This window comes from Chrysemys picta, chromosome 23, assembly GCF_011386835.1.
Source record: "Chrysemys picta bellii isolate R12L10 chromosome 23, ASM1138683v2, whole genome shotgun sequence".
Taxonomy (NCBI): domain Eukaryota; kingdom Metazoa; phylum Chordata; order Testudines; family Emydidae; genus Chrysemys; species Chrysemys picta.
Window position 1 is genome coordinate 8,510,759 of NC_088813.1, and position 14,848 is coordinate 8,525,606.

The 14,848-nt window shown below is 57.3% G+C and overlaps 1 protein-coding gene across 3 annotated transcripts in view; it reads left to right on the forward strand.

The window, feature by feature from the left end:
- The window catches only part of LOC101938240 (peptide methionine sulfoxide reductase MsrA-like), a 73,746-nt gene that overhangs the window by 31,559 nt on the left and 27,339 nt on the right, over positions 1–14,848 (forward strand). The window contains exon 1 of one of the 3 annotated variants that reach the window (XM_065576974.1): positions 149–316. The exons of 1 other annotated variant lie outside the window; for it this stretch is intronic. In XM_065576974.1, coding sequence (XP_065433046.1) covers positions 244–316 — 73 coding nt within the window. In that variant the 5' untranslated portion in view covers positions 149–243. Of the gene's footprint in view, positions 1–148; positions 317–14,848 lie in introns of those variants that run through there. One more of the 3 variants, XM_005286157.5, reaches the window with a different exon arrangement.

The following is a 14,848-nucleotide window of genomic DNA, read 5'->3' on the forward strand; positions in this document are numbered from 1 at the left end:
GCAGAGATAGTGGTTTGCGTGGCATCTCCCACAGTCACACTTTAAGTGCATCAGCAGGATTCATTGTGAAAATCCACACGTCTTCCTCAGAGTTTTCCATGGGGCGGGGAGCCAGTCCCCTCTAACCCCGCCCCCTGTATTAGCTCCTCCCCTCTGGCCACGCCCACGGCGTTAGGAAGTTGCTGGCTAGTTAGTTGCACGCGGAGGCTGGACAAGGGGCAGCCCCATTACCTGCGTGCAGCCATGCCGGGCAAAACCGTGCTCCCCAGCCGGGGGGAGGCGCTGCCAGGCAGACCGCAGAGACACCCTGTGGCAGGTACTTTCCACGTGGGCTGCTGCGGGGGAGGGGTGTCAGTATTGGGGGGCCAGGTGCCTATGGGAAGAGGAAAGGAGGTGGGGGATGGGAAAGGAAATTCTCCCCCTCCTCCTGTCTTGCAAGGCTGGCTCCTTCCGGGGGTGCTAAGGAGGTGCAGGCTGTGCCCTGGGGGCCCAGGGGCGGGTGTGGGCTCAGAGAGGGAGGCTGGGAGCTGGCAGGGGGGTGTAAAGTCCAGGGCACGGCTGGTGGGAGTGGCTGTGTGGTAAGGGACTTTGTCTCAAGTTCACGCTCTGTGCCTGGGAAGTGAATCTTGGGGAGCGGGGGGCTTCCTTCCATGCCCCCCCCTCCCTCCAGATTGATTCACTCAGCCCAATCCTGCATGGAAGGAGCTGGGGGTGCTTGTGATGTTGTTTTAAAGATACACTACCCTTCCCCAACAACCCTGCCCCCCCCCCCCCCCCCCCCCGCCACACACACACTCCCCCTCCCATTGATTGCAGGGTTGTGGGGCTTGCTTGCACACATTTATACTTACAGGCAGCTCCAAGACTTCCCTTTGTCTTTGAGGAGCAGGCCCCAGGAAGGGAGGTATAATTATGTGCCACTTGTTTCATCTTTGGAAGCAAAGGGGCGCACTGAGTTGCGAGCTGATGGGCCAGGTAATGTTTGCTGCGGGGTGGGGGAGACATCGCTGCTCTCCTGCTAAGAGGTGGAGTTTCAGAGCCCCCTCTGCTTCCAAAGATCTGGGCCAGCCAGTGTCTTGGCACAGTGTCTTGGCACTGTGTCTCATGGTCTCTGGTCTGGTTTAAAGGTGACTTGAAAATAACTAGGGCCCAGTTGTATTGGACCCCTGAACTCAGGCAGAGCCCACTGGCTTCACAGGCTCCGCCCACACAGACCTGATTCCAGGCCTAGCCTTGCGCTACGTCTCTTTACTGTTTGGGGGGAGCCCTAAGCCGTGAAAACCAACGCAAACCTACGGGAGGCTCAGCGCCCGGCTCAACTGACTGGGGCTACGCTGCAGTTTTAGCTCTGATTCACTGCCATGTTTGGGGATTTGTTTGTTTTTTTGCTGTGTGGACGCACTCTAGGTGTCTAGGGTGACCAGATGTCCTGATTTTATAGGGACAGTCCTGATTTTTGGGTCTTTTTCTTATATAGGCTCCCCCATGCCATCCCAATTTTTCACACTTGCTGTGTAAACCCCCTCTAGGTGTTCCTCCCTTTTCTATGATGATGGTTTATAATGCAGGGGTAGCCCAACTGTGGCTTTTACAGTTAAAGTGCGGCTCTTGGGACCACCCCGCATTCTCCACTGGGGACCTTTGCCTTGCAGCAGGGTGGTGGGGTAGGGGCTTCTGCCCAGCAGGGAGGGGGGAGCCTTAGGGCTCAGCCCCACAGGACACGCCTGCCGGAGCCCCTGAACTTCTGAAGGTTTTCGGTGGTTCAGTAAGTGCGGCCGCCCCTGCTAAAATGCCAAGGAGCACTGGGTCTGGATGAGGACGCCCTGTGCTAAGCTGTTAGCCAATACATATAGTTAGGCGTAGTATACCCCATGTTAATGGGTATTATGTGCACAGTGTTAATAGGAGATGCACATAGGTAGGTGTTGGGAAGTTGTGTTGACTGAATGTCGTGTGCTCGTCCCACAATTCTGTTCACCCACGTCAGGCATCCCACAACACTTTGCAACGCTGAAGTCAGCTTTGGCATTAGAAAATAGGAGAGGTGTCAAAAGAGAAGATGCATGAATGGTGTGTCCTTGCCCAGGCTGGGAAGTACCTCTGCACCCAGATGCTTTGGAATGTGGTAAACGAGAGAGAAGGAATTGGTAGGAACGGGTGGGCTGGAGCATAAGTGAAGTATAAAGTGCTTTTAACTTGTAAGCAACCCTATGATAAAGAAAAGTAATTTTGAGGGTGGATCTTCGAAGCAAACCTACTGGGTGAGATGAACACGCTGCAAATTGCTTCCCGGAAGGCGGAGGGCATGTGTCTCCTTTTTGTATCGTACTGTTTTGTCTTTAGGCAGGAAATTGGCTAAGCTGGGTTATTTGGTCTCGTGAACATTTTTATTATTGAACCGCGAGTGCAGTCAATTAATCGGCTACATCAGTAGCGTTGTATAAACAGAAGAAAAAGACAATCCCTGCCCCCAAGGAGCCTGCAATCCCGCGCGTAACCCCGCAGGGGGCGTCTCTGCTGCAGGAGTGTTGTACGTTAATCGTCAATGTTCCTGTTGTGACCTAACGCTGGATCAGCTGTGTGCCAGCTCAGACAGTCCACGCCCCCCCACCCCCTGCCCCGCTCTTCTCCTGATGGACAAAGGCGGCCTCCAAAAGAGATTTTTGTTCTGTAATTTTTTTTTTTAACACTAAAAATTCAGGTCTTATCTACTCCTGGAAGACTCTATGGATGACTGGAGATCTTGTGTGTTGTGCACGAGTGGGGATGTGAGCCTTTTCTTTAGATTCTTGTGAAAATATTTTGTTTAACTCCAACGCCTTAGAAAAAGGGTTAGAAATTCATCATCCCTATCTTTTCAGAGAGAGCTCACCGATTCTAGCTCTACGCCATCAAATGAGTCCTCCAAGAAGACCAGATTTGCCATTCCTGATATTTCTAGGGTAGAAAGAAAGCAGGAAAGGAAAAAAAACCAAAACCCTGTTGTTTTTTAATAGAACAATCTGGACTGCTTCCAACATAAAGAAGCAAAACAGGGGCACAGGGCCATGTAACTTTCTTTGCAGGGCCCCTTTAAGAAATGCCCTATAGGGCTGGCCTTTCTGAGCTGCTGGCCCATAAGATTGCCTTGCAAAGAATTAGGGGGGGAAAGGGTTCCCAGTTACCTTCCAGTGGTGGATTAGCCACTGGGCCAACAGGGCCTGTGTCCAGGGGCCCTGGCCAATTAGGGGGCTCCTGGAAAAATGGGTGCACCTGCACCCCGACCTTCTCGGTGCTCCTGACGGGGAGCGGGGTCAGGGTGTGGGGGCTTGCTGCCCACCTGGTGCTCCTGCCAAGGACTGGGGCGCACCAGGCAGGGCAGGGGGTGGGGGAGACTGCAGGTGGAAGGAGTGGGCAGGGGCTCCCACTTATTCTGGCCCAGGGCCTCCCAACCCTTAATCCTCCTCCGACTCCTTCATTCACCCCGGTTTCTCATGATCCAGCTGTTAGCCATTTTTCTCCTGAAGCACGCTGGGAACTCAAACAGGTCCTAGAGCTGAAAGGATCAGGCAGCGAGGCTCTGATTTAGCGGCCGGGGCAGGGAGAGGCGTAAAGATTCGAAACGTGCACGGCTTACGTAGAACGAGGCGGTTACATTTGGCTAGAAGCATCTCACTGACGCCTCCCCCCAGAAGCCTTGGGGCAGCCCTGTGATCCTGGCAGACCCGAAGCGGCAGGATCGATTTGGCGTATGCCAGAGGTCCCAGCTGAGGTGGGCCCTGTTGCCCTAGGTTCTGTACGTACAGATTGAGAGAGCGTCTCTGCCCCCAGAGAGACTGCAGTTGAAATAGACGAGGCAGACAAAGGGTGGGAGGAAGGATGGGGGAATTGCCCACGGTCACACACGATGAGACTGGCAGAGCTGGGAATTAAACCCAGATCTCCTGAGTGCCAGTCCGGTGCCCACCTTCCATATACATTGCCGGGGAGACTCATGAGCGCTCGTTGTCACTGGGCTGGCTCGGCGTCCTGGCTCCCAAAATGCCCTCCTGTCGTCGTGTGGCTTGGCTGTGGCATTCTTCACTTCCTGTCCTAAACGGCGGTGTGCAGTCAGACTGCTGCCACCATGGTGATGGGGCGGGAGGGGATGCCTGGGGCTGTCTCGATACCAGAGCCGTAGGGGAAAGGCACTGTGTGAGCTCCTCCGCCCTAGGCAGGAGGGGGCGCGCCACAGGGCCCTGCTGAGGCTTTTGACAACAACGGGAGAGCGATGAGTCTTGTTCGTATGGTGTGCCTGGCAGGATGAACGCTGCAGCGACCAGTCTCCTTTTATTGCCCTTTCCCGGCTCTCTCGGAGGCTAGGCAAGAAAGTTGGCAGGCAGGCCAGGAGTCCAGGCCTTGCTGAGTCACTCGGCTCTGGCTTCTTCCCAGAGCAAAGAGCTCCCTTTTCTAGCACTAGGATCGGACGCTTCTGGCACTTGGGTGCCCCCCCAGAACAACCCTTCTCTCCAGGGCAGGAGTCTACCCCTTGCACCCGTTCCATTGCCTGCAGCCTTCCCCGCATCAGACCTGCCAGGGCACCCAGGGCCTGATTGGAGGCGAAAAGCCCCCCCGCTGGCTACCGCCCCCAGGAAATTACAGATCAGCCTTTGCTATTGCCATTAGCAAAGGCTGCTCTGTGTGACGTGGAACAGGGTCCGACGTGGCCGGTGCCAATGTTCGTTCCTGTGCCGCTGGGCCCGTGCCCGGAGCTGGAGGTAAAAGAGCAGCACTGAATCTGCTTGTGTCCTTGGCGCCTTCCCGGGGGTGCCTCATTAGGAAAGCGGGTTCTGTGTGGTGAGTGGTTGGCTGCTGGGACCTGGCTGAGACCCACTGAAACTCATTTCATGTATCAGCCCCATTGGCTGGTAACCGCCCCAGATGCTGCCTGTGCGGGGGGGCTGGTGGGACCCTGATGAAAGTGAGTGTCCCTGGGCCTCCTTTGACTTCCAGCAGCTTCCCTGGGGACGGGTCTGCAGCCTGCAGTGCTACAGCCTTGCCCTTGCCCCCCCTGCTCCCCAAGTGCAGGCCTGCTTACATTCCTCCCATGCCAGGGACTTCTCTGCCTTGGACCCTGTCTGCAGCTGGCGCGGTGTCTGGGGCCAACCCCACAATCCATCTATTCAGTTAGCAGCCCCGCCGAGCCATCCGCTGCCCCCCTCCCTCGCTGCGAGGGAAGGATCCTGGATTCCCACCCATGAGCTTATCCGTGGGGGAGACCTGTGGGAGGAGAGCGCTGGCTGCGTGGGGGTGGGAGCAGAGCCAGTCAGCCCCAGGGGGAGGCAAGGCTGGGGCTGAGGGCAGAGCAGGGCAGGGGAGAGCGAGGCTGTGGCCAGAAGTGGTTCTTTGGCCCTATGTTCAATCCCCTCCCTGGTAGGGTGGGGGGAGAGGGCTCTCACCCACGTCTGTACCCTCCCAAAGGCTCTGGGAGTCTGGAGGCCCAGTGACCAGCCCCGCAGTGGATTGTCAAGGGAGCGTGCCTGGGGGGAAGGAACCAGCAGGAAGCCCCCAGCGGTGCTTATCCCCGGCGTGTGTGTCCCGCTGAAGCCCCCCTGCGCCACGGGGCCTGTCCGACGTGCCTCGTGCTATTAGCTCACCCTGAGCATCCAGGCGAGAGAGGCTGCCTCCCATGTCCCCGCCCCCCCCTTCGCGCTCGGTCGCCCCCGATTGTATTCTGGGCTTGTGCCGGGGACTGTGCTGCGGAATGAGGCCCCGCCGCCAACAGGGCTCCCATCATGCTTATGTGGGGAGAGGAGGGTGGGCTGTGCTCGCCATGGCAACAGATGGTGTTGCTAGGATACAGCAGAGGAATGAAAGGATGAGAGGGATGCCCAGAAGCCTTCCTCCCTGCCCCCTCCGCCTTCTCCTCCCCAGTGCTCCCCACGTGTCTGTGGAACAAGACTATTCAGGAGATGCTGCCCCCCCGCCAGGCCGAGGGATCAGGGGAGCACAAGGGAGGGGGGGTGTACGAGAGTGCCACCAGGGGGCGCTGCCCTCCAGTGCCCATTAAGCCCTGTTGTTGTGGCTTTCTGGGGGAACGGGTCCCTGTGCTGCTGTGACATCTGGCTCCATGCGGTGCGTGAAATGGGCGCTATGTGTGGGGGACAATAGAGCGCTGGAGCTCGGCCGCGCCCCCGGGGAGGGTGGGGGGTTGCAGGTTTACGATTCCCAGAGGCCATTCCGAAAGCGTCAGGGTGTGGTTCTAAAACCGTGCCCCCTCCCCGACGTGTCCGGGCGCGTCTCCCGGGCGCCGGGTGAACTCTGCCCCCTTGGCAGCGAGGCGGCTTTGATGTCTTCGCTTGCGATGTTGGCAGCGTGCCCTGGGACCGTGTCTCTGGCCCCGGCGTGAGAGTGCTTGGCCTCCTACCCCACTAGGCTATTCAGATTATTCCTATCCATTTGTGTTGCAGTAGTGCCTAGAAAGGCCAGTTGTGCACCCGGCCTCGGTGTGCTGGGCACTGCACACTGGTTATTAGGTGTCTCACCCACGTGCCTAGCAGCTCCGGACCTGGACCAGGAACCCGTTGTACTAGGGCCGCACAAACGCAGAGCCGAAAGGCAGCCTCCGTCCCACGGAGCTTACAATACATGTGTGAGACGAGACGGCAGGTGCGGACAGGCCGGGAGCACAAGGAAAGAAACCCGGGTGTCAGGGCCTGGCGCGACTAGGGCATGAAGGGACATTGGCCTGTGCTAGCAGCATCGACTCTGACGCGTGCAGAGCCGGTCGTGGCGAAGCTTCATGTCGGGCTGCTAGGCTAGGCGTCGGGATGCAGCGTGCTCGCTAACGCGTCCCGCTGACACCCCCCCTCCAATCCTGGTATAGGAGGGATCTGGGAGTCAGGACTCCTGGCTTTTATGCCCAGCACTGCCACTGTTTTGCCAGGGGGGCTGGGGGGTGTTGTCTATGTTGCCCTGTTGCTTTCTGTGCCCGAGGAGTTTGCCCTTCTGCAAATGCGGATTGTGAACTTCCCCCGCACCCCCCTGTCTCCCCACATCTCCTTCCAGGATTTAGGCCAGGCTTAACCTGGCTTGTGTATAACATGATGTTAGGTTGCTGGTGAGCTTATTAATAATACATACATTATAATTAGAGGGGCAGTGTGGCCTGGTGAAAGTAGCACTGGATTGAGTCTCAGGAGACCTGGGTTCTGGTCCTGGCTCTGCCACTGGCCTGCTGGGTGACCTTGGGCAAGTCACGTCCCCGCCTCGGTGCCTCAGTTTCCCCACCAGTAAAATGCAGATAATGACTTAACTATGCTGAAGATCCCCAGGCAGGAGCCCCACCCCGGCATGTGTCAAAGCCCTTCCCACCCAGCTGTGTATAGATCGAAAAGGCCCCACCTGGGCACGCCCGGGCTGGGCAAGGTCAGGCAGGTATGTCATGAAGCTAAGCAGCAGGTCTGAGTGGAAGTGGGCGAGCCAGGCCCTCTTCCTGTGTGGTCTGTAGTGGGGTATTAAGAGGGTTTCCTTCTCCCAGCTGGCAGCAGGGGCTAACACGGGGCAGACAGACGTGAAGGCAGCCTGAGCTTTGGCCTCGGTCTCTGGCAGTGGCTGGGGGGAAGTTGTGCAGCCCTGCTCCCTGGAGTGGGAGGAACTCTATCCAGCTGGAGCCACTGGTTCTGGGGCAGGGTCCTTACCCAGGCCCCTCCCCTCTCCCTAGCAAATGAGGAGAGGGCAGCAGGGTGGGGGCTGGGCTAGCGCCAGCCTGGCTCTCTCTTAGAGGCCAGTTTCTCCAATCCCCGTGTAAACTGGTCCCCACAGCGAGTTCCCCCACCATCGCCCTCTTCCCCGTGATGCTCTTTCTACTCTCCCCCTCGGTTGTTAAATCAGGAGAAATGGGGGCGGACTGATCTCCCTGTGCCTGGGATCAGAGTAGGACGCCCCACTGGGAGTCAGATTAACTCTAGCGTGTATGGCCAGCACCTAACATAATGGAGCCATGGCTTTTGGTTTTTTTTTTTTTTGCTGGGGCTACTGTAATAGGATAATAGGTACCGATGGGATTTGGGAAGGGCTTGACTTAGGTAGGGGAGTGAATGATCTGTACCTCCCAGCGCAGGGTGCTGGCTAAGCTCTGGGGTTTCCTAGTTGATGCTTCAGGCCGGGAACTGGTGATGTGAGTGGGGAATGGGGATGAGGAAGGGATGGCTGCTCTGCAGGGAGCCGTGGGCCAGGTGTCTTAGGGAGGTGGGGGAGGAGAGTTGGGCTGACCCTCTGGTCAGATGAGTTGTGGCTGCTGCTGGGGGCTGGAAGTGAATGGAGGGTGCGGGAGGCAGGATAAGGCAAACCCAGGAAGCGTCTCCACCCCGCTGCTCCCTTCCATGAGTGATGAGACCCGAGTCCTGTTCGGTGTGTGATGGTCCTTGTGGCCTGCTGCCCCAGTGGCTAATCGCGGCCGAGTGGGGGGCTGGCAGGCCCATTCAGTGCCTCGCGGGCTGGGGTCTGCCGCAGAGCAGCTGGCTTCTCCCTCGATCACGCTCGAGTGAATGGGGCTGGGGGTGTGGAGGGAGGAGCTGGGCGCTGGCCTTCCGTCCCTGGAGACCTCTGTTCCCTTCCTCTTGGGATCACGAGGGGAAATGCGGTTGGTGGCCCCCCCACCTCCTCCCGGGGGCTGGCTCCCGCTCCAACGCTGGAGGGGCTTCGTGTGGGACTCGCGCCGGAACAGAGCCCCCCTGCCTCGCAGATGTTCACCCACGTCAGAGACCCCCCGGGCAAAGGCAGCTCCCCTATTCCTGCTGCCTGACGTGCCGGGGAATCTCCTCAGCCAGGGAGAAGGTAGATGAGGGTGGGCGTGGCAGTGCCTGGCTGAGGGGCCTCCAGCGCTGCAGGTGCCCTTCATGCGGATGCCCTAACCCCGCCATTGCTGGCCAGCAGGGGGCAGTGAAGGTGTTATGCTTCTGGCTGTCTCTCTCCGAGGCTGTATTTGCTGCAGGGCTGTATTTGCCCCAGGCCCCACAGGGCCCTCCCATGAGAATATAATATTCTATAATATTACAACTTTTTTTTTTGGAAGGGGCCCCCGAAATTGCTTTGCCCCAGGCCCCCTGAATCCTCTGGGCGGCCCTGATCTGCTGTGGTCTGTATCTGCCTCTTGTCTTGTTTGGGCTCCGGACTGGTTGCCAGGGAATGTCCCAATGATGCTCTGTGCCCTGATTACTGTATCCCTGGCAATGGGGGGTTGCTTTCCCCCCTTCCCCCAACTTTGTCACAGGGTTACAGTGCATTTCTAGGAACATAGGAATGGCCAGGCTGGATCAGAGCCCAGGGTCCTGTCTCTGATGGTGGCCAGCCCCAGATGCCTCGGAAGCAGGTATAAGCACCCCGCAACAGGCAGGTACGGGATAATCTGCCCCCTACGTTAGGGCTCATCCTAATCCCCAGTAATTGGAGAGCAGCTTGAGCCCTGAGGTTTAATATCCCTTCCCCAAATTGTGTCCTCATAAAAACTATCCAGCGCGATCATTATTAGTCATCCACGTAAATGTCCATTTCTGCCCCTTTTCCTAGTCTTCACCTCCGCCCTCTGCCAACCCCGGCAGGCACAGTCGCAGCATCACCAGCCCCAAGCGTCGAAGAACAATGCGGCAGACGCCTCCAGAATCACGAGCTAGGCTTTAAAAATCGTAGCTATTGAAAACCTAATAAACGGTGGAGGTCTCTTTATTTGCATTCCGGCACTGGAGTGCGTGCACGTGTGTGTGTCTGGGTGTGTGTGTGTGTCATAGTTTTAATCTTTTCTCCACACCTATGAGGGCTAGAAACTGCTTTTTTGGAGAGCGCAGAGAGCCTCATATCATCCCAGGACGGCAGGATCTGGGGGTTTAAGAAGAAACACCAAATGTGTTGCAAGACTCGGGATAAAATCCTGAGAGTTGTTAACACTGCAACCAAAAGCCGGTGAGAGATGGGAAGGTAAAAGGTGCTGGATAACGTGGCCGACGGGTGAGAATCCAGGAAGGCTGGGGATGGAAGGACGCTGCCACGTTCTGTAAGGCCAAAGTATTAGCCCTGAACGCGCAGCCCCTCAATGAACGCAAAAGCTTCCATGGTTTTTAACTTTGGGGGGAAATGAGCTTCTAGAAAGCTCCCTGAAATACAAGCAGGCCTCAGCGCTGGAAAAGCAGGCCCTGTTTGTTTGTTTGGGTTTTTTGCTACAATCCTGTTTTATTTAATAACGGACGATGCTGTTAATAAGGCCAGCAGGATAGTAAATAGATAGCAGTAGAGATGCTTTCACAAACAGGGTCCTGCCTAAGGTGAATCACAGGTGAGTTGGACTGGGTGCTATTTTCCTCTTCCAAAAGGTTTGTACCTTCCCTCAAGGTGTGTGTGTGTGTGTGTGTGTGTGTAGTTGGCGTTCAGAGGTGCATGGCTAGATGCTCAGAGATGAACTGCGGGGAGAGCGAAGGGTTCGGTGTCTGGGACCCTTGGCTTCCATCTCTGCAGTCGTCTTCGTGGGAGGCTGGGGAATCCGTCAGCACCAGTTCCAGATCGGGGGGCGAGTGGGGCTGCGGCAGGATGAGGCTGCCGGGCAGTGAGCTCTGGTGTCTTGTGGTGAGCACGGGCTCCTGCCTTGGTCTCCTTTCACCCAGGAAGGACCGGCAGTAGCTTGGCTTCTCCTCTCTTTAAATCCCCTGGGTGGGTCTGAGCCCTGTTCTCAGAAGTCACCAAGTGGCCTTCCTCAGAGGTGAAACTTGCATGTCATTTTTCATTCCTTCTCTGTCTCTCTCTTTCTCTCCTTCTCCCCCCACCCCCTCTTATTTTTTTCCCCTCTCCCTGTCCCATGATGCTCTGCACCTCAGCAGGCTGGTGCCATATAAAAGAGTGGCTGCTTTTGCTGCCCGCGGATGTTCTCACGATGGCAGGAGGGGGGGAAGAGCCTGGCACCGCTCAGATGCGAGATCTCCAGTTCCTGTCAGCCTCCTCCTTGCCTGGTCTTCTGTCGCCTTCTTTCTTCCTGCCCCACCCCCTCTCTTTGCCCCCTTCCCGACGTTCAGAAGCTCCCGGAGGTGGTGGGCACAAGGCGGGCATCTCGGAGGGGTCCGACAGGCACCGGCCCGCATGGTGGGGGGGAGGCCCGTGCTCAGAGGTTGGTAAACTGCTGCTTTTCTTTCTCTCGCTCCTTTTTTTTTTTTTTTTTTTTTTTAAGTAAACTAGTTGCTGTGAATTTTTGATTCTACTTTGTTGGCTCATGCCCTGGATCTGCAAAGCAGGGGAAACAGCCGGGGGGGGGGGAAGGGGGGGTTGGGGGACAGAGAGACACTAGGAGTTGGGATGGAGGTTGGCAAGGAAGGCGTGAGACAGAGGGAGAGAATAAAGCTGGCACAGGCTGGAGGGCTGCCAGGCTGCTTGGCAGCAATGCCAGGGGTGGCTCGGGGCTGATGGTGCGGTGTGCAGGGAGGGGGGAGATGCAGGGGGAGGAGAGATCGAGGGTAGGAGGTAGGGGGAAGTTAGGGGGGGCTCAAAGCTCTTGCTTTTTTGGGGGGGCGAGGGAAGATGATGCAAACAAATCTCGCCTTCCCACATATTGTTGGTAGCCATCGATGGCTGTGTGTGATTTTTTTTTTCCCGTGGAGCCGGGAGTGGTGTTTGGGGAGCGCAGCTCGCTCCTGCGCTGATTGAATTGAATCCGGGCCAAGGAAATTATGTAGCCTGCCTGTCCTCCTCGGGAAAGGGGAGAGAGCCAGAGCCAGGAAGGAATCGTCTGCGAGCTGCCAAGCCGCCCGGCCGCCCTGCCAGCGAAACGCCTCGCAGACCCGAGCCCGACTCTGGGCTTTTGTGTCTCTTCCCCTCCCCGGCCCCCAACTCTCTCCAGTCTATTCACATTTGGCTGCTAAACCTTCGGAGTCCTTAGCAGGTAGCCAAGGGCAGCTAGGAAAATCAGGACAAGACATCCCCACCTCCGCGGCAGCTATGTGTTTTGGAAGCAGAATAAAATGGCTCCAGTCCGGGTATGTGATCGGAGGGAGCTGGGGCTCGGGGTGGGGAATGGGGCTTGGGCCTCCTTGTAAGGGGCTGGGTTGCGTGAAGTCAGGATCTTTTCTTTACATTTGGAGGGTGCTCCCTTGTGCAACGGGTGGTGATCACACGTCCTGAGCTTAAGGTCCCTGGAGTCGCCGGCGTGGCCCTTGCCCTGGGCTCCGAGGTCTAGGAGTCTCCCTGGCTGTGTCCTGGCAGCCCAGGTGGAAGTGGGGGCATGGCGCGGGAGGTCGTGGCTAGAGCTGGGAAGCGTTATGTCTGCTAAGGTGGGATGAGGGCCATGGAGAGTCATTGTTCCACCTGACGGGATGGCTGGGGAAATATACAGACACTGGGCTCATCAGAATAGCCTTGCGGGCGGGGGGTGGGGGGGCAGGCTCCATGTTTAGCAGGGACGGGATGGACGAGTCTGATAAGCCCTTCTAGGAGCGATCGGCATAGTGGATCTTTCAGGTCAATTGAGAGCTCAATGTCTGGGCCTGCCGGCCTTCTGTAGGGCCCCCTCCATGTAGAGATGGTCCCGTCTGGCCCCTCTCCCATGCTGCACCCATCTGGCCGTCCGGGGTCGCTCTCGGGGGCTGCAGAGTGAGCTGGTGGGCATGGCCCCGGGAGAGGTGGGGGTGTGATTGGTTTATTCCCTTGGGATGGGACTGTGAACCGGTGCTGGCTCTTACTATCCTGCAGCGACACCTCCCAGAAGCAGGGAGCTGGTAGGGGGTGGGCAGCAGGGCTCCCTTAGTGACGATTCCCATAGCCCACCCCACTCGGTTCCCAGGTTCTGGCGGAAGGTCTGTTAGGAGAGCGTGTGATGCTGATGCAGACACAGTGTTAAGTGAATTCTGGCAGCGGTCTCCCCCTCGTGCGGAATTGCTTGCGTTGCTGCTAGGTTGCTTGGAGCTCTGCGTGTGGGTGTGTAAATCCGAGAACGAGGAGATCTGGGGAGGAGGAGCCCGGAAGACATTTAAAGCAAAGATCTTTTCTTCCAACCCTTTACTGGATGAAAGGAAGGAAGGCCGGTGCGGAGGGTAATGCGCTGCAGCGGGGGGGGCGGGGATCTCCAAGTTGTGCTCCCTGCTCTGACACCGACTCGCTGTCTGACCGGGGGCAAGTCGCTTAAGCCACTTTCTCTCCAAAAGGGTCTCTTAATTTTGGGTGCCCATCATGAGACCCCTTGGGCCTGATTTCTGAGCACATGCTGCTTCCGTCAGCTGTAACGGTGGCTCAGCACCTGATGAAAAATCCGGCCCAATTATCTTATGGCCGGCACCCGAAACTAATGGGACACCTTTGAAAGTGTTGGTCTTAAATGCTCCATGCCTCAGTTTCCCCATCTAATTTGTTCCCACCATGGGCCCACGTAGGACAAACTACATGCTGTGTGAATGCTACAGGAGCAACCTGCGTTCACATATTATCCCTCTGTGAAATCAAAACGTGGACTTGCATAGTAAAAGGGGTTCCTTTCATATAGGGAGGTCCAGACACACGTACCCTCCAGAAATATGGCCCTCCTGTGCCATCCTAACATGCATGCCCTTTTCGCTGGTGTGGCAGGCTTCCATTCATCCATCTTCGCCTGCCTACAGTTGACGGGTCGCTGATTGCTTTGCTGTATTGAACATCTCTTCACCTGGTAGTTTTCACTATCTGCCCTCTTGTGCACACCAGTTCTCTGTAGGACTTGGGGGCAGAACAGATCCTCAGCTGGCATAAAGCTAGGAGCCCCCAGGCTCCAATCTTTTCCTGCGTATTGTGCCAACAGGGTGGCAGGTACTTTGCAGATCAGTAAGAGTGGCTATCTGCTTCCTAGACCTTACCCGCCACCAAGACAAAGCAGGGATGGTGGGGCAGGGGGAGGAAAGCCCATGTCACTGAGTGGGGAGGTCAAAAAGCCTCTTGTGTTGTCCTGCCCTGTCCAGGTGTGGTGTTAAGCCCTGATGGGGTGGGAGAAGTGGGTTGCCTTGGAGCAGATGGTGGAGGCGTATTGCAGTGGAGTCAGGGAGGGGGTTGTAAGCAGAATGGGATGGGGGAGGCAAGGACTGGGCAAGGTGCTCTGGACTGGGGTGGGGCTGGTATTGATTGTAGTGACCAGACCAAGGCTGGCACGAGGCCAGGCTCCCTGTTCCCAGTGGAGATCCCTTTACTCCATTCCTCGAAAGAGTCCCACTTCAGCTGGTCCCCACACAGCTCTAACCTCAGGCGGACTGGCGGGGAGCACATGCACGCTGCTGCCTGCAGATCCGGCTCCCAGAGGCGCAAGTCTCTGGCGGGAGACGGGCTGTGGGTTTGAATGTAGAGCAGGGCGATTGCTTGTGGCTCCCTGTGAGCAACACTGCCAGAGAAAAAGGTCTCGGAGAAGGATGCTCTTCCTTGTGACAGCAGCTGTTCAGTGGCTGATCCTGAAAACCCTTCCTGGAGACGCGCTGCTGGGAAAGTGGGAAGGGCTGGGGGAAAGAGATCGCCTGTGTGAAGAGCCTGGGCCTGGACTAGTATGGTGGTGGGGAGCTGTGCGTTGGGCGTGAGGGGCAGCAGCAGAGCTGGGGTGACAGGACTGGAAAAGAAGGGGGCTGTGGGTTGGGCTTGAGGGGCATTGGCAGTGCTGGGGAAGTGGGGGAACAGGACTGGAATAAGCAGGTGCTGCAGGCTGGGAATAGGGGCATTGGCAGAACTCAGTGTGTGGGGAGGGGAGGGGCAGGGGGCCAGGACTGGAATAACTGGGTGGGCTGCGGGTCGGGATCAGGGTGCATCCCAGAGCTGTGTGGGGGAAGCCAGCGTGGTGTCTGCCCACACTGGCACCATCCAGTGCCAGGCAGCTCTATCCTCCTCTGCCTTGTACCGGCTCCGCCAT